This window comes from Petromyzon marinus, chromosome 11, assembly GCF_048934315.1.
Source record: "Petromyzon marinus isolate PM22_M1 ecotype Great Lakes invasive population chromosome 11, UKy_Petmar_22M1.pri1.0, whole genome shotgun sequence".
NCBI lineage: Eukaryota > Metazoa > Chordata > Hyperoartia > Petromyzontiformes > Petromyzontidae > Petromyzon > Petromyzon marinus.
In genome coordinates, this window is record NC_133677.1 from 8,686,895 (window position 1) to 8,709,845 (window position 22,951).

The 22,951-nt window shown below is 47.1% G+C and overlaps 1 protein-coding gene across 3 annotated transcripts in view; it reads left to right on the top strand.

The window, feature by feature from the left end:
• Nucleotides 1-22,951, top strand: part of LOXL4 (lysyl oxidase like 4) — a 76,143-nt gene that overhangs the window by 29,307 nt on the left and 23,885 nt on the right. For 2 of the 3 annotated variants that reach the window (XM_032952104.2, XM_076066356.1), the window contains 4 exons: nucleotides 14,365-14,581; nucleotides 15,634-15,817; nucleotides 19,221-19,375; nucleotides 21,496-21,666. In XM_032952104.2, coding sequence (XP_032807995.1) covers nucleotides 14,365-14,581; nucleotides 15,634-15,817; nucleotides 19,221-19,375; nucleotides 21,496-21,666 — 727 coding nt within the window. The remainder of the gene's footprint in view (nucleotides 1-14,364; nucleotides 14,582-15,633; nucleotides 15,818-19,220; nucleotides 19,376-21,495; nucleotides 21,667-22,951) is intronic. The other variant, XM_032952105.2, reaches the window with a different exon arrangement.

Sequence of the window (22,951 nt, forward strand, 5' to 3'; positions counted from 1 at the left end):
AATAAAACTGAAAATCTAAATAAGTCTGACATTATATCTACGTCACCATCCCTAGCCACCGTTCTCAAAACTTGCGCCCACCCCTTATAACACACACACACACACCCACACACAAAATATAAAGGTCCCCCGGATAAACATTAACAGACAAGTTAACGAGCACCTACTAAGGCCGGAACAGTAGCGGTGTGGCCACAACCAAGGCTGCCTTCACCTGACGTTCACGCTCTGCATCAGGTAATCACTTAGGGCTGAGTCTAACTAAGGGAATAATTCACCACTGATGATCAACCTGACCGTGAATTAAACCCAGCTCACCAGACGTTTGTAGCGTGGTGACCATGCTCATGTGTAAATCTTAGCGGGTTACCAACGGTCCTGTTTTTTATGGAATTGGCCTCTTCTTGAGGCAGCTGTCCTGGGAAATCTATAAGTCTTCCATGGTACAGTTTTTGTCAGTTGTATAATGATCCACCACACATCTTAACGGATTGTCCTGCGACATATACAGCCCTAACATCAGTGGTTCTCCCCTCTTCTGGCATTGTGAGGTATCCTTCTTCACCTTGATACGTACGAGGTGGCAACCCCAGAGATATCTCAACTCACGAAATTTGCGCCGCCGGGAATCCCATCGCTTCTCGTCAGAACGTGGACGGAGAGAACGCCTGTGAAGGACGCCACGTGCGTGACCTTGCAGCGAGACAAAGCGGCCTTGTGCACGATCCCACGTGTGCCGTGTCTGGTGAAGCGTACGCTCAGGGAGTGGCGCCCGTCTTTGTCACATCTGCGTCTGACCAGGGTTTTCATTATTATTATTATTGGTACAGTCTGTTCTCCTATAACGGGGTAGTTGGGTTCCTGATGAACACCGGGTGATGTAAAAATCGCGTTATAATAATGCAGGGTCAAGGACAGTCCGCGATAACACGTGAGATGCGTACGCAGGCTGAACAAAGACCGTGGCGTATGGGGAGCATCTAAAAGCATCCAGCAGCATCCCGCCTTTTGTGATGATACTACGCCAAGGCAGTTGTACGACCGCTTATTCCTACTCGCGTGACATAGTTCTGTTCACTTAATCGCATTATATCCAATTCACATCCACGTTATAAAAATGTGTTCCCCAATACATTCATCGCTTTATATCCAATTCGTGTTATAACAACACGCGTTATGTGAGAACAGACTATATTGCTCTCCGTTTCGCTCCTAGGCGCCGCTCAGCGCGGGGGTTTCACGTCCAGACCTCGGTCGTCATCTTCAATGCCCCCTGCCGTTGTTGGCCAGACCCAGTTTGGACTTATTTTGGCATCGGCTGGGATTATGATTTTGGGGTGGGGTTCTCATAAAGGCGTGCAGTGGCAAGGGCACTTCGCCTGTGAACGGCGTCAGTTCTAAAATAATGCGATATCGTTTCAAGTGACGCAGTCATGGAAAGACACGTGTTAGCAATTGCGGAAAGATCTCAGAGGCGCCGTTAAGTAATGATAGGAGTCATAGCTTCAGAAAATTCCGATGGTGATTTTAAATTATTTTGAAACCGATGTAATAAAAAATATATTTATGAGTTTTATGCGCAGATGTTTGCAGACTACGGCCAGAAGATTATACTTAGTGTTCATTCATTATCCAACAAAAACGCATCACCTTAGTGATGTCTTTATTTAGTTGTAGATTAAAAATCGATGATGATCATGATAATAATGATGATGATGGTGGAATACAGCCTCAATGTGGCTTCCTACAACCTCCAGCTTGTGGAATGCAGTGGCAAAGCCAGTAGCTCGGTCATATAATCCGAGATGAAAATCAGACGTTTGAAGAATGTGCTCTTACAAGCATCCAAACAACTCACACGGGGCAGAATTCAATGGGGACCCTATGCGTGTGTAGCTTTTGAATGAGCTCCCAACACGCATATTTTTGCGCGTGCGCACATGTTGCCCAGAGCGCCTTAAACAGCGAGGAATCGCGGGGCGAGACGGGGGACAGGGCGACGACGCCGTTGTTTGCGGCGTGTCGGCTGTCGTGGCCCGACCGCTACCGAGCCACTCGGGAACGCGCGACAACAGTGCGTAGTGGCAGTAGCGGCGGCAGCTGCGGTGGGCCAGCTACGTAAACAGGGCCGGGGCATGATCCTGGAAGGGTTGGCTGGCGGTCGGCCTGTCTGTGTGGGTCTTGGCAGGTTGTGGCGTGAGAGGCACTGACCTATAAAATGTATTTGCCCCTGTTTTACATGACATAATGAGGGCACGGCATCATTACATACGATGAATGGACACTCATCAATGCTTTCATTCCATTGTGGGATTGTGGTTAGTGGACTCTGCTTCTTGCATGTCATGAAGGAGACCGTTTCCGAGGTGGTTTTGCAAATAAATGGGTGGAGTGGCGGCACTCTGGTTAGTGCATTGCACAATGAACCCAGCGACCTGAGCTTCATTCCCAGCCTTGGCTAACATTAGTGGCGAGTGATATCTGAACCAACCCTGGGTCACCCCCCCCCCCCCCCTTCACCAATGTGCACTGGCTAACATGGTAAAGTATGATCAAAACAACCCCCGTGACTTAGACAGCATGGGGAGACGTTCATCCAGCAGTGGATTGACCGAGGTTTATCAACTATTGATAATGATTCTATACCACATAGCATGTACAGCATTCGCAATTGCATGTACATACATGTTCATAGCATATAACATGAACGAGGACCTCATGCAAAAGTCAAACATTTGTTTTTTTGGTGAGAGAGAAACGCAGGAGTCGAAAGCGCCGTTTGCAGATTTTCCCCTTCTGTCTGTGCCAGCGGTAATGACTGCCACTCTCCAGGGTGACCCGTGACGCCCTTCCTCGCCGCGGCCATTCATTCACTGTGCCCTGCGTGAGCCTCCCACACAATGCAGGGCTTTCCCAGCAACAGCCACATGGGAACAACCTAAAAAACAATTATCTCCCAGCTCGGTCAGAGTGGTCTCCTAAAGGTCATTTTTCTGCATCTCAACGGACACATTTGAGGACCCACGCAGCTCCCCGTTGTGGGCTGTGGCTTCCCATTTTTTCGGCTCATGGCGCTGGAACTCGTAAAAAAAAGAAAGCCACCCACCCCAGACAGGAATGTGACTCCAGACTTTTTACAAAAGAAAAAAAAAACTTGCTAGGATTTTTAACAAAAAACGGCGTAAAATGGGATTTGAAATTCCAATGGTATGAAATATTGTCTCCAACAAACCTTTAGTCAAACGACTGCTGAATGAAGGCCTCCCCACGTCGTGGGGGATTGTTTTGGCATACTTCTCCACGCCAGTCAATGCGAGTTTGTGAAAGGGAGCTCAGTACTCGCTTCGATATCACTCGCCTGTGTTGTTATTCATGGCCGGGAATCGATTTCGGGTGATCATGTTCATAGCACGTTGTGCTAACCACTGCGACACCGCTCCCCGAAATGTTGTCTTATTTGTACATTAATCATCAGTTTTCTTCAAGGGTGGTTCGAAGTCAGTTGCTTCAGGGACTGTTTTAAAACAACGCCTGAGCAGTTATTATTTATAACGTCTTTGATCGTTTTAATACCCACTGGCAGCGGTGCATCAATATAAACCGATACTAAAATAAAAGGCCTTTAAAAATATATAGTTTTTCAACTTTGAGGGTTTTTTATCCTATGTTGAAAGTAGAATAATGTTAAGTGGATTTCAGAAAATGATTAAGTGTTGTCTGGAAATCAATGTGACAGTGAACGGTTGGTTTGTGTTTGGTTTGACGGAACAAATCTGGTTTTCATTACTTGAGCTTCTTTATTTAGTGTCTCTTAAGGTAGCTTGGTGGCCCAGAGGTCAAATCGCTGAGTTGGCACTGCTAAGATTCTGGAATCTGGGTTTGAATCTGTGTCCCAGTCGCCTGTGATTAAACCGAGCTCTCGAGTACAGTGAGGGAAAAAAGTATTTGATCCCTTGCTGATTTTGTACGTTTGCCCACTGACAAAGAAATGATCAGTCTATAATTTTAATGGTAGGTTTATTTAAACAGTGAGAGACAGAATAACAACAACAAAATCCAGAAAAACGCATGTCAAAAATGTTATAAATTGATATGCATTTTTATGAGGGAAATAAGTATTTGACCCCTCTGCAAAACATGACTTAGTACTTGGTGACAAACCCCTTGTTGGCAATCACAGAGGTCAGACGTTTCTTGTAGTTGGCCACCAGGTTTGCACACATCTCAGGAGGGATTTTGTCCCACTCCTCTTTGCAGATCTTCTCCAAGTCATTAAGGTTTTGAGGCTGACGTTTGGCAACTCGAACCTTCAGCTCCCTCCACAGATTTTCTATGGGATTAAGGTCTGGAGACTAGCTAGGCCACTCCAAGACCTTAATGTGCTTCTTCTTGAGCCACTCCTTTGTTGCCTTGGCCGTGTGTTTTGGGTCATTGTCATGCTGGAATACCCATCCACGACCCATTTTCAATGCCCTGGCTGAGGGAAGGAGGTTCTCACCCAAGATTTGACGGTACATGGCCCCGTCCATCGTCCCTTTGATGCGGTTAATTTGTCCTGTCTCCTTAGCAGAAAAACACCCCCAAAGCACCTCCATGTTTGACGGTGGGGATGGTGTTCTTGGGGTCATAGGCAGCATTCCTCCTCCTCCAAACACGGCGAGTTGAGTTGATGCCCAGTTGGTCTCATCTGACCACAACACTTTCACCTAGTTGTCCTCTGAATCATTCAGATGTGCATTGGCAAACTTCAGACGGGCATGTATATGTGCTTTCTTGAGCAGGGCGACCTTGCGGGCGCTGCAGGATTTCAGTCCTTCATGGCGTAGTGTGTTACCAATTGTTTTCTTGGTGACTGTGGTCCCAGCTGCCTTGAGATCATTGACAAGATCCTCCCGTGTCGTTCTGGGATGATTCCTCACCATTCTCATGATCATTGCAACTCCACGAGGTGAGATCTTACATGGAGCCCCAGGCCAAGGGAGATTGACAGTTCTTTTGTGTTTCTTCCATTTGCGAATAATCGCACCAACTGTTGTCACCTTCTCACCAAGCTGCTTGGCAATGGTCTTGTAGCCCATTCCAGCCTTGTGCAGGTCTACAATCTTGTCCCTGACATCCTTGGAGAGCTCTTTGGTCTTGGCCATGGTGGAGAGTTTGGAATCTGATTGATTGATTGCTTCTGTGGACAGGTGTCTTTTATATAGGTAACAAGCTGAGATTAGGAGCACTCCCATTACGAGTGTGCTCCTAATCTCAGCTCGTTAGCTGTATAATAGACACCTGGGAGCCAGAAATCTTTCTGATTGAGAGGGGGTCAAATACTTATTTCCCTCATTAAAATGCAAATCATTTTATAACATTTTTGACATGCGTTTTTCTGGATTTTGTTGTTGTTATTCTGTCTCTCACTGTTCAAATAAACCTACAATTAAAATTATAGACTGATTATTTCTTTGTCAATGGGAAAACGTACAAAATCAGCAGGGGATCAAATATTTTTTTCCCTCACTGTATATTGAGTTGGTCTCAGCCTATCCCATGGGTGATTGCACAAACAAACCCACCCATTTTCAATTGGGTTTTGCACTTCATTTGGTGGAATTTCAGCTCTGGGAATAAAAAAAATCGGTTTGATTGTCATGCAACAAACAAAGCCATTGCAAAGTGCATGGGAAAAGTGCCGCTTCCTGTTGTGTAAAAGACATAAGGATTTTTCGGGGGAAAGGCCTGTGAATAATTTATTATACAGCCATTCTCTGACACCTGGACGCATGCTCTCCTGCGACATTTCAGTATTCTTCCTCTGATGACATGACACCGAGAGCACAATTGGAATAAATTTGTGGCGGGAAGAGAACAAAATAAATAATCTTAGACATTCCACCGTGTAGTAATGGTGAGGACGCTAGACCAGCAGTCTAAAGGTCGCCGGTTTATTTTCCCCGGCGGCGCCGCAGTGGAGACAATGGGAACGTTTCTTAAATCCTCCCGCCCCTGTACACCCAGCAGTATAAATGGGTGCACCACAGTTAGCCAGCCAATCGGCAGGGTCGTGTTTGGTGGGGTGAAGTGTGGGTACCCCCACCTCTTCCAACACATCTGGCCAGCGTGGAAGAGGAGGCCAAATACCCTTTAGATGGGCTATCTAAAACTCCCCCGTGCTGGCAAGGTGTTACTACCTCGCCTAGTATACAGGAAGTTGTGGGTTCGATCCCGACCCTGACACCTGTATATTTGGAGTTTGCGTGACTGTGGTCATGGGGATTCTTCTCCTGGTCCTCCGGGTTTTCCCTCCACATTCAGAATCATGCGTTTAGAGTATTTGCTACTATACATTTCCACGTGATAAGTTACTTCGTTGAGCTATCATTTGTGGCCAGGTCACTTCTTTAAAATATCTTTCTAGCTCAGTGGGCCTTACCTGATAAAATAAAAAAAATAAAAAGTTTAGTTTTTAGTTTTACACAGGGCCCTTCAGCCATTAGTAGCATGAGCAAGCAATTGCAGGGCTGCACGTTAACCTCTTTAGACACTCTGCAATAGCTGCAGGCTACCTGAGTAAATCATCGTGGCCTCTGCACTCCGTGGTAAACACCGGTAGCCCCGTGCGGAGAGCTGGGTGGCTGCAACTCACATCGAGTTCCCTTCCCAGGTTCCTGCCAAGCACATCGCGATCCTGCCCCAACCTCCACACTGCGAGTGTTTTATAAAAAAAAATGTGCAAGTGCACACGTGCCTATGTGATTCATCGCTAGCAGCTCAGCGCAGGCGTGCGCACGCAAACGCACGGATCCTATCGTAGTACTGGCACAGTCGACTCTGCGGTGGCTGTGGATCTCGGATCGTAAAGTACCGAGGGCCATTAGCGTCATGGATACACGTGGCGTGTTTATGTTCTCAAAGTTAATCCAAACTTCGCGAGAGAATGGGCCTCTTTATCGATTGAGTTTTTCTGCCTCAAACTCCCTTGAATGATCTTTGTTTTTGGATATATTATTTATTTACTTGATTTGTAATTGTTCTCACGATTTATTAACGGTTACACAGCGTTGAGTTTATGTCTTTGATATTTAGCAGTATTTGGACAATTACATGTTGAGGGCAACCCGTAAACACACCCAACTGCATTGGCAACGTTCCCACTAAATGTTACGTGCATTACAGACACCACACATTGGGGTCATTTCCCTTTATGTAATTTCGCAATGAGAAAAAAATATAAACTTGTTCTCAAAACGCCCTTATGTAAATACACTTGGCGTTCCAATGGCCAGTACAACAGCGGCACTATTTACACGCCCAAGATCGTGTTGAACGTCAGGCCTTTTTATTAAATATTACGTGAAAAAAAGGTCATTAGTAGGTTTTTTTCGCAACGTTTCAGAGCAAAGCAACAGTGAAGTTCCGTTGTTGGGGGAAGGGTCAAAAAAGCCCACGTTGGGTTGTTAGCTGGGCGTATGGGTGGCACATGCGCTGGTGATCCTGCAGAGCCGCCGAGTGTGCTCCCTTCGTCTGGGTGGGGGGTTTTCTCCGGTCACTCCACCCACGCGAAGCCAAAAGCTCATTGATGGAATTGCCCAATCGTCCCGTGCATAGCAAGGAGCCCTCCCAAAATATGAATTATAATTATCAAACTGAGACCTAGTGAGGCTTTCCTGAATAAATAAATAATGTCGAACGTTGTTTCATGTAGCGTTGTATGAAAGGTAGTTGTCACTGACATTTTGGCCAGGACTGCATAATTGGACTACGTGTCAGGATACATTTTGTATGGCCTATGTCACATCCACTTGTCTAAAAGTCATAATTAATCAATACAAAATAGCATAAGTGGAGGTTATAAATAAATGCAATTTAATGGTAAATATAATTTTCTTTCTAGGAAAAGCTACAGTGTCCCTACGGTGGCCTATGGCACAATGTATTTGCCTTATGGGAGAACACCGATTCTTACTCGAGACCAGACAGCAGTGAAACCCTAGGAAGGACACGACTTAAATGTGGAAGGCTGACTGCCGAGTGCACGTGTTAGTGATTAGTCTGAAGCACTGCCGCCCCCTGTCCATGCTGTAATGTCTGGGTAGAGAACTGGCACCCGCAGGTTTCCCTTTGTGGATTTTTGTGACCAATGTCAGATCCATTTAAAACCTAAATGTCGTGGAATGGTAGGACGTACTGATGTGAATGCTTTCCGTATGGATTATTTCCACATTCTATTGGCTAAAATGTGAATGTCTCAGTGACAAATACATATTATAGATATAAAACGGTTTCCTTTTCAGATTTTGGGAAAAGAGATGTCATGATGACACTATAATTGGCACCAACATTCAGTTTACTGTGAAACTGGAATTTTTTTGTTCATTCGCAGTAGCGAAATTACAATTTGCATAAATGATATAACTTATGACTGCATTTGATATGATATAAATATATATATGCCCATTTATGATGTATTTACGTACACAAATGGTTGTTAAATGCATCATTATTGTAAATGTTCTATTTCATACCTACATTTAAGAAACACTGAATGTAGAATTTGCCTTTAAAGGATAATTTAATTAAACAACTTTAAAATGCCACCCTTGATCATCACTGACTGCAACCATTTACTGAGCTGTTTCGTATTTGTAGATTGCTTTAATTATCCTTAAATTATCAATAAAATACCTTGCTCTGTAATCATTCTGGTTTAATGATCCATTTAGCTGAGGTCCATACTTTGGTAAATTCAAGACAGGTGGGGAATTCTTTGGAGCCAGCTATTGTATGGCAGGGTGCATTTTCAGAACTCGACGAAACCCTTCCTGTCTGCAGCATTACCCGATTCACTCCGCTGATGCCCGCGGTGATATCGGAATATCAACGTCAATGATGTACCCAGAAAAGTGTTACAAAAATCTCACTACGCGGTTAAAAGGGGAATCCTGCTACACTGGGACGTTTGGCCAATTCCACGAATGAGCGTTTGGTTCTGCTCGGGAAGAAAATCGGCGCACTCGGAGAAAGCCCACCTCGTCTATGAGAGGGCAACGCTCGGCTCTACCATCCCCTGGCCACACTGCAGAGCTCCTGGCATGCGAGGCGCAGCAAGCCCCCGCCCGCCGGTCACGGCAGTCCCCAGCGCCGACCAGGCTCAGATCCAACGAGGGCAGGAGCATTCAGGGTGACTGTGTAGAAGGTCCCAGAAAGAATCCCGAGACCCCACTGGCGCTTTCCTGTATAAATAAATCTGGACGAGACAAAATACTTTCTGTGTCTTCCATGTCATCGTATCATTGCCCAGTCGGACGTACTTTTTATGCTCAGATAAGTTAAAGAAGAATTGTAATTAACGAAATACAACGAAGAGTAGTTATATACTTGTTAGTCGAACGGACATTTAACCATTTGTATGAATATATAATCTCTGAACCATCTTAACGAAATACAAGTGGAACACGTTTAAAAACGAATTGCAGTGCCTCTCATGTATTACTGCCCATAACAAATTGGAAATATATTCAGGCCCCACGTGCTTTCAGCTGTTTTCATCTCTTTGTACATCAATTTCTGGTCGAAGGCCATCCCACACTGTTTTGGTGGCTTAGGTTGTTGGACCATACTTCACCACGTTCAAGTACCCTATCGGGTGGGCGGTGGGGGTGGTCCAGGTCCAGTTCAGATATATATATCGCTCGCCACTGATGTTAGCCACGACCGGGAGTCGCATTCAGCTCGGGAGGAGGGGCTCATAGCCCATGGCACAAACCACTGTGCCACGGCTGCTTAAATAATCGTGTGCCTCTTTGCTTGTTGTTAAACAAGGCCACCGTACTGACCATTCTTGGCATTGCCAAACACGAAGATATGGCTCCAGTGGCACGACTCACAAAAGGGAAATCCTTTGTAAAATTCCTTCTGGTTTCCGTTTTGGGGCAAGATAAAAAGCAACCTCGCTCGCAAATGAATGAATAAATAAATACATATCTCGAAATCCGCGTCGCAAACTTTTAGCAACAGCAGACAATGAGACAGTGACGATGGATATGGAAAGAATTGTGGGCAGTCGTGAATGCTGTCTTCAACTATTTTCCATTCTCCAATGTTCCTTTTGAATGAATCATGCAAAACATGTCCAATTCTGTGGGCAAAATGCCATAAAATCTGTGGCTGTTACCACCAACAAACCCAACAACCGAAATATTTAAAAAAAGCCATGTCAATGTCCACACGCCACAACTCAAAACGTGACACATTTATTGTGTCCTTATATTTTCGGTGTCCATAACCTGAGACTATTACGAATCTCTTCACAATTTTCCGGTTTAACATTTCCCTCCAATATAAATAGTGTAACTGTGTCGGCATGAATTCTCCACAGAGGGGCAGGAAACATTCCTGAGGCTGATTTCGTGACCTTGTCTGCACCGGTTCGACTACGATTATGTGGGGAGGGGGGAGGGCTTTGTTGAAATTTTACGAGCGAATTCTGCCCTCTACCGTGTGCGGACCAGAGGTCGCTTAAAGGGATGTTGAAGAGGTCGCTTTGCGACATCCGCTTCTGTAGACCGTTCTCCAGCACAAAGGGCCACACGTGCTCTGCGAGAGACCACAGTGGATGCTGTGTCTTGTGGTGTGATGCTGACAGCACAATCGGGATAAGAATTTAGGGGATTTTTTTGGTTTCAAGTGTTCTTGAATCCGCAGCGTTGCAAACGTTCCCAAAGTCTAGTGCCATTACGGCGGTTGTAGCAAGGTTTGCTCTTCACACACGTACGCCAGAGTATTTATATTTTAGTCGAATGTTTATCAACTTTATATAGCCACATAGCAACATTTAATTCAATCAGAGCGTAGTTTAGTTAGTCTGGTATTCGACATATTTGGTTAACGGAAGATTGCGTTTATAAGAATTGAGTCTGATAATATAAATACAATCGACACTGGACATAAACACAACCCTTGGGAACGAGACCATCTGGTGATTATATCGAAATATGTGCAAGTATCAGAATATGCTCTCTGTGTCTTCCACCCACCATTGTAGCATAAGCATGTGTTGCCTATATCAGAACTGTGTGCTTATATCCAGCTCCTGCTATAGTTTCATTTTTTTACCCAGAGAATATTTTTCAGGGGGATCCTGCATTGGGATATTTGGTTATTTCTACGAATGAGTCTTTGGCTTGTGGGAGAACCCGGAGTAAACCTACACTTGCAAGGGGACACCATTCAAAGCTCAGCACAGAGAGATTTAATACTGCACTGCTAACTTCGGGCCACCTTGCAGCCCAAGCCTACAACACCCCGGTATTCCCAGACAGTCTCCCATCCGAGAACAAACCAGGCCCAACTTTGCTTAGCTTCCAATATCCGATGAGAGCAGGCGTATTTGGGGCAGGGGTCAGGAACCAAAATAACAAGAAGGGCCATTTTGGTCCAAATTTGGTCAACAAAAATAAAACTCAATATTTCAAGAGCTGCAATGCACGTGAATACGAGGCAGCAGTCCTGAATAAATAACGTCACGAAGCAGTCCTTAAATAGCCACAGGTTGCCTACCCCTGATTTAAGGTAATTCGTCCAATTATGTGGGGTGAGAGCTGGCAACAGACACTTTGTCAGACAGCGTTAAACGGGCTTTTCCCAATGAAAGCCCTCCCAACATCCAACGTTACACATCGGCCGCCTTCAGTCACTGCACTGCAACCTTAGCTGTTAACCAAATGACCCTATTGTACACGAAGCATGGCTCCAGTTATCAAGGCGAGACAAATTGAGAGGGGGAAAAAAGGCGGTGCACGAATTACGACGCCCTCGTGCGTAACCGGCGCGCACGTTTCCACGGACGCAAACAAAGCCCCACATGCAGGCGAGCAGAGCTCACGAGAATGTGGGATGTGGCACATGACGGTGACGACTGTGCACTGCCCTTCTAGTTCGGTTTTTTTTTCCACGAGTTTGAATGAACCGTGTGAGCAAGCACTCCACGGCCGGTGTGCTTTACAGACTTGAGAGTCGTGTCGTTTAGGTCGTATTCATATCAGCGCCAACGTTTTGAGGCCAACCTTAAAAATTAAAGAGAGCCCCCTTTTTTTAAACTCAGCCTAGGTGTGACCGGTACGTACTGAAGGATCAATTCAAACTCGTGAGCGTGATTTTCATGAGTGGCATTCGCCGCACCCAACGCTTGAAATTCTTGCACCATAAACGAAAAGTTGGCTTTAATTTTTTCTTAATTATTTCATAGTTTCATAGTTCATTTATTTGGTATAGCCCTGTGAGCCATTCGGCTCTTGAATTGGGTGCAACCTCAACAAACAAAAACATGAACAAGAAAACATCTTAAAGTGATTATGTGACTGTGCAAACAGAAAATCCAGGAAAAAAAAACATGAAAATATTCCTGAAATAGCACGGTACACCAACGCTGTGTGCAAAAATCCCAGTGGGATGCAAGTCAAATAACAACAACAACCACAAGACAACTAAGATTAAGGCCATCAGTCTAACTCCGTACTACAATAAACAAAGATATGGCCAAAAACAAAAAAAACGTGACATTGCGTACTCCTGCAAATGGACGGAGAATACCACGTGGTCAGTGGGTGTCCTGGTGCACAGAGGTTTAGTAATCAAACTATTAAACAGTACGTAGCATCTCCGAACGTCACATATCCTCCTTCATCAATTAACTGCTCACACCCAGTGCAGTATTTGTGCAATGTGTAACTGTCATTTTCTAGATATCTGACCTTTTCACATATCCGCCTAAACCCCACATCCCAGACAGTTGGATATGCAATGCTGTACCGCACTATAAATAATACAATAATATTATACATCTCGCCAATTAATATATGCAGGCCTCCCGAACATCACATTAGCCATCGGAGTTATTTGACCATACTTCACCAGACTGGTCAGCGTGGGTTGCTGTAGGGGACTTCCAGAACCGGTTTAGATGCCACTCGTCACTGATGTTATCCTTGGCCTGGAATAAAACTAATTTAAGCAGGTTTATAATGCAGTTCATCAATCACCACTCAACCCCATAGGGCCACATTACGTATCACTTTAATCATTCGCAGCATTGGCGGCGTATGACCGTAATCCGATATCGTGGAGGCGAGGGTCGGTGGATCACACGAATGTTGTGACACTTCCTTCACGTGGGAATCGGGCTGCCATACCCCTGGCTTTCCAGGAGAACACGGGTTGACAAAGTGCGGAATAATATCATCTGTCCCATCTTAATGGGATAGAGTGTTGCTCCCTCACACACGTGGGTTTTCTCCGGGTGCTGCGGTTTCCTCCCATGCGTATAAACACTCATTAAGTGGTTGAAAACATTCCAAAATATAAAGGACTGCAGAGCTTGGGCAATTGGCGACGTCGGCTCATCGCCTGGCTATTGCCTTCCTGCCTGTTTGCAGTTCCTCGACGATTTTCGAGATTCAATTTTGCAACTAACGATGCAACATAACACGAAAGCATTATTGATATAATTATTTACTTATTATACCGAACCACTGCAAATGTAAAACAAAAAAATACTTCGGCTGCAGAATGAGGATACAAGATCCTGTTTTTCAAGCCAAGTGCTCCCTGGGTCAACGGCACATCGTGTCTTAAGTGGAAACGGGTTCGCTCACTCTGCATTCACTGTCAACTTTTATTCATTTAGGAAAGCAGTTGTGGGTCCCTTGTGGATCTGGTACCATTCGCCAACGGGTTTTATTTTTTTAAGCACAAGAAATAAAACAGATGGCACCTGAGCGATGGCTGTAATAATCCAAGCGAGGCAGACAGGTGTGGAACCTCTACAAGGGGCTTCCCAACCTCCGTGCCAAAAATTACTTTTGGTCCAAGGAGCAAAACCAGTTGCTTGTCTCACCGAATCTGTCCAGCTGCAAAGGCTGTTACTTAATACTGGAGAGATGTTGAAGGTAGCACTTCTTAGAATTTAACCTTAATTAAGATTCTATGAAATATATAGAAAAATGTATGTGTGGAGCGGTGACGCAGAGGTTGGTGCATTGTGCTATCAACCAGGCTAACTTGAGTGTTTAATTCCTGGCCACGGCTAACATCAGTGGCAAACGACATGTCCTGTGTTGAACTTATTTCGCACCGTACGTAGCCAACGGTGCTAACCGGACATCTGAACCGACCCTGTGCTCCGAAATTCACCACATTCATTAGAGCATAGAGGTCACTTCGCCTCGACTTGAACGAAAGAAAAAGACACAAAAAAACAATCTCCTAGAACGCTCCACTCTCACAATCTTTTGACGCACCGTACGGGTACGGAACCATGTCCCAGCCGTTTGCGTACATGTCAGTGAACCTCCCCGTACTGTGAATCGCTGCTGGCAGAGCACACCTGAAGAAGAGGACGCACGGCTACTGGATGCGGGACGTGAACTGCACGGGGAACGAGGTGCACCTGGCCACGTGCCGCTTCCGCACGGTGCCGGCGCGGAACAACGTGACGGGCTGCCGGGACGGAGGCCCCGCCGTCGTCAGCTGTGTGCCGGGACCCGGATACGCGCACAGCCACAACTCGGGCTTCAGGAAGGCCTACCGCAGCGAGGTGAGGGCCTTCACTGCCACCACCACCACCTAGGTCACTCTCTCGCTCTCTCTCTCTCGTGAATGAGACTTATCCCTTTTGACTCTCAAGTTCCCACCTCTGGTTGAAACTAAATGAACGTGACTTGACCTGACCACCCAAGTCATCGGAGCACAGGTGTCAGAGTTATACATTATTCATGCTTTTCAGCTAAGGTTGAAAGTGCTTATGCCTTAGCTCTCTCCGTCTGTCTACTATTGCTCTTGTAAAGATGGTCGAATATGAGCACAACTCTAGTATTGTGTTGTTCTTGGGAGTTTAGCCTCGCCCAAACTCTAAGCAGCAATCCAGAACTAACAGGATTATTTGCAAATATGTGGAAGCGTTTTGCCGTGACAGCTACCAGTCAGCTTCCATACTGATAATTACATTCTTCAGTAGAGACACACATGTGGAAAAGTTTTATATCATCCATCCGTGTGTACTGGATTGCGAAGAGACACTCTGATTTGGCCTTTCGGCATAGCCCCATCTGCCTCAACACATCCTCAATACAATCAGTTGCACGGCTATGAAGTGTGAAGGTGGTGCAGCTGCACCAGGGCCCACTATTGGAAGGGGCCAAGACTTCGGGCTATAAAGAGGGGGGGGGGGGAACTCGATAGGAGCCCATTTCATTCTTTGCACCAGGGCCTATACCAAGCACGTTTTGCCACCGACTGCAAAAACCTGCTGTTCCATCTGTTCCATCTGTTCCATCGCGCATACTCCGGTCATCCTCGCAGCGGCTTTTAGCTGGACCTCGAACAAAGACGGTTACCGCATCGCGCGCTTTCAGACGCGCTTCTGCGGCCGTCTGGAACGCTCTTCATTCCGATGTTAGGAAGCCACTGGAGCTATGCACTTTAAAATCACCCGGATTGAAAACTCATTTTCTTTGAGAACTGATTTTTTGTGCTTAGTTTGTTGTCCTTCCCCCTGCACCTCCGACTAGCACGATCGGCTACGTACGGTGCGAAAGAAGCTCCACATACATACACACGAACGTCTCACGCGACCGCGCTCTCCCGCAGCAACCGCTCGTGAGGCTGAAGGGCGGCGCGCAGATGGGCGAGGGCCGCGTGGAGGTGCTCAAGAACGGCGAGTGGGGCACGGTGTGCGACGAGCGCTGGAACCTGGTGGCTTCGAGCGTCGTGTGCCGCGAGCTGGGATTCGGAGCCGCACAGGAGGCAGTGCCCGGCGCGCGCTTCGGACAAGGTGATGATGCCGGGGCTGGGGGGAGTGGGGGGCGGAAGGTGGTGGTGGTGGTGGTGGGGGGTGTTGGCGGCGAGGTATTTATAAACGTGCGTGCAGAGTATTCGGCCGCTATAGATTTTCCACGCGACAAGCCACTTCGTTGAGCTCTCATTTGTGGCCATGTCGCTTCTGAAAAAGAGCTATACAGCTCAGTGGGCCGTACCGGGTAAAATAAAATGAAAGTTTTTACTTAGTTTACTTGTCCGAAAGAGGGACAGGGCGGACTCACATCGCATTGCAGATGGCAGGTTGTGATTATTCCCGCGTGATCATCGGCATCGTCAGGACATTGTCGAGGCTGAGCGATGAAAACGTTAGCGCCGCATAACAAAAACTCATGACGCCATGTTGTGATTGACAGGCTTGTAATGCAGTGCGATATCCACGGCGCCACCGATACCTCCGGCATTATTGAATAAGTCAAATAAAATCACGTACAGACCTTTGTCAATCTACTGCTGGATGAAGGCCTCCACAGGCCGTGTTGATCACGGTGGTTGTTTAAACCAACCGTACTTCACCACGCCGGTCAATGCGGGTTGGTAAAGCGGGCCAAAGATCAGTTCAGAGAGCACTCGTCTTTAAACGTTCATCTGGGAATCGAACTCGGGAATCGAACTCAGGCATCATGCTCAGTGCCCCTACCACTGTGCCACTTCTGCACTGCAATCAATCCCAATCCTCTGGTTGCCGGTCATCGCACGCACCGTAAACTCCGAGTTTCAATCAAATATGAGCAAAGTATAAAAACCGAGTACGCACCGTCGTGGAATATTATGGCTAATAAAATGTATTCATTGAGTTATATTGATCTCTATCAGTCCGTGGACCTTGCAGACCAACATTATCCAGGAGCATATGTTTAAACAAGAAAACTCTGGAGCGGATTTGACGTCTGATCTCATGAGTAGCGTGGAGGATTTTTACAATAGCATCTGGTAACCCAGCACGTGTATCAATTTGTCAACGCAATAAATAAACACAAGGTTTTTCTGACTTAAATGTGAAACTCAATGCATTTTTCTGCTGGTACTGTAGCAGTCACTCTCGTATAGCGGGAGCAAAACCTGCCTTTAAAGGGAATTGTGCACATTGTGGAATGCCTGGACTGAATTTTGCAGAGAACCAATTTCAAACGCTCTCCCATCGAGGGTCAACATTCTTAACATTTATCAAATTCACTTTTCAGAAAGGATGAAGGCAGGGATGAGAAAGTACCTTCGCGAGTTAAGTGTAAATTTAAGAAGACATTCACATATTCATGAACCATCTGTGTCTCATTCCTTGACCACCTGCTACATCAGAAGATGCAATCCTTCACACTGAACAGGGAGAGTGCCTTTGTCAGCTGCCATACTGGTGGTGAGGCAACTGCCTAAAGCATGCAACACATAGGTGGCATAAAGTCACAATTTTACAATTCGGTCATTTATCTTAAGCGCAGCTCACCCGGTAGAATGCTCGGCTCGTGATCACGAGGTCGTGAGTTCAAATCCCGGCCACGGTCAACTTTTTTAACCTCGCGTCGCTCCGGTGTTGTAAAAATGATCACTGCCTGCTGAGCATCCACCCGCTGGGAAGTCGTCCGAGGTTATGGTACAACACACAACGTGCAGCTCTTCTGGCTATCCACTGCTGGATGCGGGGATTCCTTCCCATTCCATGTGGATTGTGGCGGTTATTTTAGCATAATTTACCAGGCTGGTGAGGGTGAAAAGAGTAGATGTGGTAACACAGACTCAACCCCGCTAGGCTTCCGAGATCTGCTGCATTTCGGGCGATTTGGCCAATCGAGGTTACCTTACGGATAAACTGACCCTTAACCGTAGGAATGTGGAATTTCCACCGGCTCATGAAAAAGAGTACGAGAGCCCGTTAGCGCACGCGCGCCATTGGTCGGTCTGGATTCGTTTGACGATCGCGCTCCACGCTGCAGCCACCGCCGCACATCCGCCAACCGTGACTCAGACCCGGCCGGACGGGGGGCTGCGGCATCCCTTAGGGGGGCAAGGGAGCGGGCGAGTGGGGCGTGAGATCAGCTGCTTATCACGCCCCAGCGACAGCCTTGAAAGAACCCAGGAATTTGGCAGTGGCAGACTCTGAGCCCTCGGGAGGGCAATAACGGCATCGGCAGGGGGCACAGACGAACTCAATTAACCTGCACTGCTACAACAACTACTTAAATATCGCGGTGCCCTACCGAGAAAAGTCCTTTCTTGGCTAACGCATCCACCACTGTTTCAATGACAGAAGCCTGTTTTATTGGCGTCTGTTTTCACATTGCATCTATGCAGTGATGATTGTGGGGAGGGGCAGAGGTGGCGCAGTAGAAAGCACACTGTGCTATGCACCTGGCAACCCGAGTAAGATTCCCGGCCATGGCTAATATTAGTGGTGAGTGTTATCATCTGAACCAGTATTGGAAACCTGCTTCACCAACCCGCACTGACCAGGATGGTGAAGTATGGTTAAATTTCGCCCATGACCGCACAGCATGGGAAGGCCTTCATCCATCATCTGATTGACAAAAGGGCTGTTCATGTACACATAATTTCAAATGCATGGGTTATTGGCCACTGTAAAAGCACATGGCGCGTACACGCAGTGCTGGTTGTTATGACACGGATTCCTGTGAGGTTTGTAATACAATACGGATGGATCATTGCGAATGAACTCGGAGTTAAGGACTAGAAACTCAGTGACCTCCAAAAAATGCACGAGAGAGTCCACGTTCGACCAGAATGCACGGCGTCTTAAAAGGCCGCGGCGTCTCCTACAACGCAGGTCGATAGGTGCTGGTGCCTGGAGAGGTCGCGGGCTGAGCGAGATGGCATTCGCTTTGCTGCAAATGTGGCGCAGGAAACTTCAACGCAGGAATGGGCTGCCAAAAACAATAACAAACACAGGAGAACCCAACACAACTTTCGGTAACCTCCGAGTTAAGAGGACATTGCAGACAATTAGTGTTAAAGGCATTGTGGAGAGAACACGCTTATGAAGTTAACTTTCTTTTCGCACGACATGCTACCTTATTCTCAGTTGATTCGTTACAAGATTCGGCTTTCCAGCAGCATTACAACAGAGAGCGATTTTGTGGAACCTTCGTACCCTGCTACTGGAAGCAGGCACGCACGGGCTGTCTGGTCAGTATCCTCTTGCCAAGCATAAGTGACCTCGGGGGCTGCAAAGCGGTCAGACTCTTTTGCTTGTAATCTGCCGCCATATTACCTGTGACTAACAAAATACGAGCGAACAAAGCACACGCACTGGAACACCACGCGGCGGTTCCCTGTGCCCTCCATCGTCCGCTCACCACCGCACCCCGTCTCCCTGCCGCGCCCCATCACCACCTGCTGCTCACCAGGCACGGGCCCGGTGCACATGACGCAGGTGGCGTGCAAGGGCGCGGAGAAGTCCCTCACTGACTGCAAGTTCAGCGAGGTCGGGGGCAACTCGTGCAGCCACCGCGAGGACGCGGCGGTGCGCTGCCACGTGCCGGCCATGGGCTTCGAGACACGGGTGGGTGGCAAATGCAGACGAGGGTGGCAGCTCGGGGCGAGGGTGGGTGGCAGCTAGATGTGAGAGCGGGTGGCATTTAGACGCTAGACACGGGTGGGTGGCAGCTAGATGGGAGGGTGGGTGGCAGCTAGAGATGAAGGTGGGTGGCAGCTAGATGAGAGGGTGAGTGGCAGCTAGATGGGAGGGTGGGTGGCAGCTAGAGATGAGGGTGGGTGGCAGACAGAAGCAAGACAGGAAGGATGGGTGACGGCTGTTATGGACAGGACCGGACAGAGAGCCGAAAATGATTTTCAAATGCCTTTGGGGAGGTACACCCGTCAGTTACTTCTGTCACTGAAGAGGGCCTTGCTAGGTTGCACTCTGCATGACACTCGTGTGTGCATATAAATAAATATACCAAAAATATGGAGTATAAACGGCAGTCATTAAGGTTAAATATGAAAATGTATTACAGTGTCAGGGACAAGAAACCTCCAAAATTTAAATTCCCAACAAAGGCGAAAAAGTAACTGATTTACAACCATGTGATCAAGATTCCTACAAAAAACACATGCTGCATTACATTGCACACTTTGAATGTCCCAAAGTGGAGCTCCACATTCATGCACCGGGCATGCGAAGAAACTGATATGCATTGTTTTTTTAACTGGAAAGTTGTAAAAACAAAATGTGGCTCAGCACATTTGAATTGTGTCCGCTAAGTAGCGCCAACCTGGTCCAAGCACAGTCTAACTTTATCCCCCCCCCCCATATATTTCCCTATAATCTCAGGGTCGCCGAGTTCAAGATAAAAGTTTAAAGACTTACCACGCATTACTTTTGTCGCCGCCCTGAACCCGTTGCCCGGCAATCTGAACGCTGCCACACTGGGGCACGACCAGAGAAATTCACTTGCCTATCTTGGTGACACCGCGGGTGAGGTTTGCAAGCGACATCGACACTGCAGGGCAGTGGCAAGCCAGTCCAGAGTGCAGAGAGCGTCAGCGGCTAATATTGCAGGTATTAACGTGTGCACCGACCGACTGCTGGGATGATTGGGGTTTTTTTGCCGACTGTTGTCAAATGCTCATGCTCAATTGATCAATTGCAAATGTGTCGTTTCTCTCTTGCCTCGCGCTGCAATTGAAAGTGAGAAGGTAAGGTTTTGCGTTTTATCATTGAACGCTTTAACAATTTACACATTATAAAATAACGATGGCTTCTATGCTTTTTATGCGTTTGCTTTTCCGAGTGAATTACCTCTGCGCTGAGTTTAGCCCTGTTCAAATCTGAATGCTTTATGATTTTGCTGGATTTGTTGTAAAAAAAAATCACATTTTTTTATTGTTTAAATAACACTGCTTCCTTTACAGTTCAAAATGTGTTTGATGCAAGAATGTTGTAAATGCATTAACGGTGATCTTTTTCCATTCTCATCTGTTCCTGAAATGTATGAATGCACGTGTGTTTTGTGTTGTATGTGCACCATGTATCAAAACGTTATGCACATTTGTACACAAATGTAATTTGTTACGTGTGTTTTTGTGTGTGTGTGTGTTTGTATACATTTAAGGACTATATTTGCATGGTTTTGGACACCCTATATTCGTAATTTGTGTCTAGGCTTGCGTTCCTGTGTGGATAAATTTAAGTACTGCGCTCTTCATATGATTTCCGTACACCCGCACCTTGTGTGCATCAGTGTCCGTCTTGTTTATCTGCACCATGTGTGTGTGTGTGTTCATATAAAGTAGTGCACCGTGTGCGTGTTTGTGCATTCACAGAAGCATTCGTAAACACGCAGGTGTCAAGCTGCCACGCCGTGTGACCCACACGTGACCTGTGGATGACCGGACACGACCCCATCCCTTGCGATGTTCACTCACTCGCCCATTCGTCCATTTGTTACGTTCGAGAGAGCGAGCGAGCGGGCGGGCGAGCGAGCGAACGGGCGAACGCTCACCCCTGTGGCTGTTGTTCCGTTCGAGAGAGCGAGCGAGCAGGCGAGCAAGCGGGCGAACGCTCACCCCTGTGGCTGTTGTTCCGTTCGAGAGAGAGAGAGAGCGAGCAGGCGAGCAAGCGGGCGAACGCTCACCCCTGTGCCTGTCCCCCTGTTCCCGTATTCACTGCTAATGGCACAGATCCGCCTGACGGGCGGGCGCAACGAGCGTGAGGGCAGGGTGGAGGTGCTAGTGGATAAGGGCAATGGGAAGCACAAGTGGGGATACATCTGCAGCGAGGACTGGAGGACCCTGGAGGCCACGGTGGTGTGTCGGCAGCTCGGCCTGGGTTTCGCAGCCCAGGCTATGGAAGTATGTACCCCCGGGGGTTCCTCCGATCGTTGAAAACAAAAAGAGTGGATGTGAACTCCACGGGTAGTGCAAGGGAAGTTGTCGCGATGGTCGTGCCGATGGGATCGACGGCGACCGCGAGATTAAAGCGCCGCCCGCAAACCGCCGGTCCGCCGCCGCCTTTTTTCCTTCACTCCGCAGGTTCCACGGCTGCGCTTTGAGATGGGGGCCTTCTCTTGCAGGAGCGAGCTCGGCTTTGTGGCTTCGTCGCGTTAAGCGAGGGGAAGGCATCAGCCCGTCGCTTTGGCTGAAGCAGCCGCAGCATCTCCATGAAAGTGGAACTCGTGCCATCCATTATTTCAGCTATCACTCTGCTCTCTTGTCCAGGGTTCGGCTTGGGATTTCAAATCACTCAGGCGGGTGCCGGGCGCTTGAGCTCGGTGGTTTCTGTCTTTTGCCTGCAGCATAATGCAGAGATTTCAGCAGCATGGAGCTATCTCAGTCATTCCCTTTTTTGCTTCTCCGCATAGTCCAGGGGGCTCTGCCTGAAAGGTAAATGGACACCGCCACTTTGGGTGTGAAAGACTTTTTTTTCCCATTGACTTGTTAATTTCGGCCAACAACGACATTCGCTTTTGTCATCGTTTCAACGACGATCACAGTGACACGCGCTCAGCGGTAGTCGGATAATAACTATAAAATAATAACGGCTGTCATATACTTATAGCATTATTAAAATATATATCCTTGTCTAAATAAAATATATGAAACTTCATTAAATATACAAGCTTAACAAAATACTGTGTACACAGTGTTTATTGCGTATGCACTAAAAATGCTCAAGAAGGAATTGGCCAAACATCCCAAGCCTGTGTTATGGCTTCGGTTACGAAAAATTTACTTTTTATTTCTCATATATGTGTACCCATACACATCAAAATATGTCTCAAGAGAGCGCAAGAAAATACAACAGCCGTGTGAATAGCGATAATTGGCAATTTCCAATGTTTTTTGGCTTGAACTACGTATTGTTCGGCATGATGCCCGACGTCTTGCTCCACGTGCTGGGAGCTTCTTCAGGAACCGAATTCAGTTCCCCAGAATTCCTGAGGAAGCTCCCAGCACGTGGAGCGAAACGTCAGACAGCACCGCGATTCAACCCAAAAACCCTTTGGGAGAGCTCTACAGCCCAACCGCAAAAACCCCAAACGAGTAAATGGAAAAGTCTTTCAAGGTGTCTATGTGCCTTTCTGACGGAGACGAAAACGCCTCTCTGGTGAGCGAGAGGCCCACTTCTGACTGCTGC